This window comes from Miscanthus floridulus, unplaced genomic scaffold (genome assembly GCF_019320115.1).
Source record: "Miscanthus floridulus cultivar M001 unplaced genomic scaffold, ASM1932011v1 os_1109_1_2, whole genome shotgun sequence".
Lineage (NCBI taxonomy): Eukaryota > Viridiplantae > Streptophyta > Magnoliopsida > Poales > Poaceae > Miscanthus > Miscanthus floridulus.
Window position 1 is genome coordinate 22,258 of NW_027097532.1, and position 4,661 is coordinate 26,918.

At 47.2% G+C, this 4,661-nt stretch overlaps 1 protein-coding gene across 1 annotated transcript; it reads right to left on the bottom strand.

Annotated features, from left to right (window-relative positions):
* Positions 1 to 283: 283 nt before the first annotated feature.
* Positions 284 to 4,292, bottom strand: LOC136533704 (UPF0548 protein At2g17695-like). The gene is made up of 4 exons (XM_066526240.1): positions 3,812 to 4,292; positions 1,017 to 1,321; positions 716 to 908; positions 284 to 602 (listed from the first exon to the last, which is right to left on the bottom strand). Exons 2-4 carry the CDS (start codon positions 1,289 to 1,291, stop codon positions 408 to 410), a joined length of 663 nt encoding a protein of 220 aa, XP_066382337.1. The 5' UTR covers positions 1,292 to 1,321; positions 3,812 to 4,292; the 3' UTR covers positions 284 to 407.
* Positions 4,293 to 4,661: the final 369 nt, after the last annotated feature.

Below are 4,661 nucleotides of genomic sequence, written 5' to 3' on the forward strand. Positions count from 1 at the left end.
AGCTAATTCCCTGGGTGATGCTGCCGCTTCAGATAGCGTATGTGACCGATGGCGATTCAGACAGATCCAAGATGTTTATGTTCGACAGCCGCACTCTATAGAGCCATCTACTGGTTGATACACATAAAACAGACTCAGATGATAGATATGTTGTCATGGTTTTGCTACATGCTAGAACTGAGAAGTGAGAACTCAGTCTTTGATGATACGTATGTAGAGTGTGCAGGCTGGGGAGGAGCGGTTCTCGGTGCACGTGGACCAAGGGAGCGAGTGTGGTCCGATGTGGTTATGATGCTCCAACATTTCTCATCACAGCAACGCCAAACCAAGCCAAGTCAGAATGGAATTCACACGGGGAATACATATGGCATTTTCTATACATTCTTTCTTCGATCTCCATCAAAGCTCTACTGCTTGGTCAAGCAAGTGGCCACATGCCTGAGGAGCGCCTGCCCCGATTGCTGTGCGAAATGCTTCTGCCTCAGCTGCACATATGGGTAGCACAATGTCGCCAAGACATGCGCCGGCTTTGAGAAAGAAACCACCTCGTACCACACCCGCTCCTCCTCGTCCACCAGCACCGAGAACCGCTCCTCCCCAGCCTGCACACTCCACATACATATGGTCAAAGAATGAGTTCTCACTTACCAGTTCTAGCACATAGCAAAACCATACCAACATATCTATCCTCTGAGTATGTTTTGTGTGTACCAACCAGCAGATGGCCCTGTAGAGTGCCGCTGCCGAATGCAAACATCTTGGATTTATCTGAATCGCCATCGGTCACATACGCTATCTGAAGCGGCAGCATCACCCAGGGAATCAGCTCCTTGTAGCAGATGCAGAACCTCGTTCCTACCTTCACCGGGGTGCCTGTTTCCACATTCGCCCACCCTAATGCCAAGTGCCTGAAAACCAGTTCCGAGAACGCTCAGTCAAGAGGCAAAAGCAGGGACATGGTATTTGAATATGTAGTGGGAAGGGGCCATGAAAACTCTGGTTCAGGCTCCTTTTACCTCCATGAGAGGAGTGCAGATTTGGCATGGACAAATGCATTAGAACCTGAGCCAATCAAGACACGTGATCGGTTCACAAAGAAGCCACGCTCGGTAAGAGCCTTGTCGCATGTTTCGCCTCCAGCTTCTCTAGAGGTCAAGGTAGATGCTGACTTTGGGTGTGTGGCACCATGAAGAGTTATGTCGTAGTTGAAGCCACCAGCAGCTGCAAGGCAAGACTTCTGTTGCTCCTGCGTGGGACGGCCCATGCTCAAGAACAGACCTCCCCATGACATGGATTCTTGCACGAGAGATGCCTCCTTATCCTGAAAGAAATGTTTAGAGTGGTTAATCGATATGTTGAAATCGGTCACATCACATGGGGACGGCTACTGGATCATACTCTATTTTAGCTGCGAGAATGTGATATGATTGCAGGTCTTGAAAGATACATAATGATTGTCCATAACATAAATATCTAAAAGCCAATGTTGCTCTCTTCAACACAACATGGGTCTTGGCAAGCAGGAATCTAAAACAAATGAGGGTTAATTCTGAGTTGAGATGCTAAAACCAGACTTGCACACATGATGGGGCATTAATTATACAACTTAGCTAATCTACTATTGTCATATGCTTTGGTTCACCGATATGGATAACACATGGTGAATCAAAAGTCAAAAAGAGGTAGAGGTCATTTCAGAGTACAGATGAGATAAACAAGAGCTGGACACATCTACATCATTCATAGGTACAAGTGCACTATTACATAGTTGCGGCTCAAGGATAAGGTGTCTAGTTTGTACTGCTATGGTTTGACTTAAAACCACATATGGGGTTACTTGTTACCAAGTTTCAGGGATTTCGAGATTGATGACCAGTATGGTTGTATCTTATTCCTTCTCAAACTGACTGAATGCAAACCGAGCGGATAAAAAACGGGGAATTTTGAACTCATGGGTGCCTACTGAAATCACCCTATCTGTTATTAGAACATCTTTAGGAGACCCTCCAAATTCTACTCTCCATGTCCTCATTTGGCTATCCACTCCAAAAAAATTACATCCATATTACTCAACCTTCCAGCAAGCCAGCCAAATCTCAGTCCTCTATCCTATCAATCCACGTTCTATTGGTATTAAAATTATTTATAACGGTTATGGTAACGCTTAATATTTGCAACAGATTTTATTCTTGAACTTCTCTAATTTGAATGATTTAAAATGTCTATTTTCAACAAGATATATTACAAGCATATATTACATAATCTTGCATATGATGATGATGAATCCAACAATCATTGCATGACTAAGCCACCATGACTTAAGTGTGATTTTTACACATGCACAAAATAATCATGTTCAGTTACATGCTCATTCTTTCTATGTCCTGTATGTGTGCAACTGCAAGATCACCTGGCTTGGCCGACCAAAATTGATAAAAGCAAGACATCAAAATTGCAAAGAATCTAGAGTAACTTGAGTAAGTAATCATACGGACCTATTCTCTAAATCAACATTAATTCCCATACTAACTTTGTTTTCCGCTTCCAAATGACCATAAAACTAGCACACCATAGCCTAATTGCAAAAAAACAGAACAGACACGTTGAACTGGCATTTTAGCTTGAACGGGCATTTCATCAAACACCTAAACTACGAGCAGTACAAGCAGCAGCAATCTTGCAGCATAGAACAGTAGCAGCACAGAGCACAAAGTACAGCCACAATCAGAGGTAAATCAACACCCACAAGCAATCACATCAACCCATGACAGCATGCATAGACAAAGAGCAACGTCAGATACCAACTAGCTAGACCACGGCCGCTTGACCAAGGATGACGTGCGGCAAGGACCAAGGCGGATGCTCTTAGTGCTACCACCCATGAATTCCCAGACACAAGTTCAGTAATCTAAACATTGACACAGTTTCTTTTTGTTTGGCCTACAACACGCAGAGCTAGAACAAACTCACAATGTTATGGTACAGATAAATAGGAAGAAGGGCAAGTAAGGAGATTGCAAACTCCCACGGCTAGCCATGTTGGAGGTTAGAGAGACCTAGATGGTAGAAGAAGCGAACGAGGAAGGAGCCTGGTCGCCTATGCCGCCCGGGCACGACCAGTGCTGCATCGTCGCCGTCGAGAGAGGCGGCCTCTTCCAATCGTGTCGCGGCAGTAGGCCACAGTTGGAGGGGCACGTGGACCAATGGGACGATTTGGAATGGCGCAGTGTATGGTCATCAGACATCTTAGGAGGGTTTCTTTTAGCTGTAGGCTTAGAACCAAAGCCGTAAAGTCTATTTTTACGGTTTTATTTATAGTTTTATTGGCTTCTAATTTATTTTAGAAAACTAGAGAAATAGTTTCTTATTACCGTGTATGAGATTTATTAGAAGGTACTAGACAGAGTTAATTTAGGACAAATGTAGCTACTTAGCTTCATTTACATATCTGTATTGAACATTTAGCTTACACGTTGTCTTCAAGATGTATCCTGATAAAAGTAAGGAAACAATTTTTAAAATATGTTCATGATGTTTCTCCATTCTAGAAGATGGGAAGCACAATAAAGGCTAGCATCGATTATCTTAGCACCGAACAAAAAAAAAATTGTATAAAAGCATAATTAGTTTCGAGCATACAGAAATGCAAAATATAGGTTTTGAGATCCTGCTGTAGTCAAACACTAAACTAAAGATTGAAAAGAAAGTTTTCGGATCGAGTTAAATAAATCACCTCTCCTCCTCTGTGAGTATGTTTGGTTTACCTACGCACAGCTTTTGTCCAGGCTCCAGGAAGGGGCTGATTGGTTACCTGGTCTGGTTTTGAGGCCTAACCCGGCTTGCGCGGGCCACCAACGACCCCGGAGTCTGGAGCCTGGTACGGCTCCTCCTCGAATGGCGTCCGTGCCGTGAGGAAGCAGCACGGCCCGGTGAAGACGGCGACGGTGGCGCAGCTCCTCACGGGGGCGGCGTGGGCGACCTTCGGGGTGACCGGCGCCGCGGCCTCCACTTCGCTGCACTGTGGGCCTCGACGTCCGTGCCCAGGTCACGGCCCGCGGGGCAGCTGTAGGGCGCGAGCGTGCGTGTAAGCGAGAGCGTGAGAGAGAGAACGCGTCAGAGGGAGGATCTGCGTCGGGTGCACGCGAACGAGAGTGGAGATATTTATCCACTTCCATTCCAGCAGCAGGAGCCCTTCATTTTTACAGATGGGCCCTCTCTACTTTATCCATCCGCATCGCGTGCCAGTGCCACGAGAAAACAGAACCACCGTCGCCGTCACCCCATTGGCTTCGTTGTTTTTTGAGGAAACATCCGCTTCGCAGTTGTGTGGCCACCGGTCGATCTCGAAGCGTGCAGGACGGGAGACGGAAGCTCGAAGGTGGCGGCCCCTTCGTTGTTGTTTGTCGCTGTGGACGCCGCCGGTGGAGAGGTCTCGGACGACGATCTTGGTGGCCCCCGGGTGGATCCTAACGACATGCGCAGATCAACTCGAGCAGCTGGTCCTCGACGCTGGCGACGAGCAGGAGCTCGCGCTTGTTGACGTGCGTGGTGGCAGCCGCCGAGGGGCCTCCCGAGCATGCCACCGTCTCCGACTGCGGCGATGCGCGTGGACCCGTCGCAGGAGCGTGCCTCCACCATGGCCGCGGAGCTCCCGGAGGCGG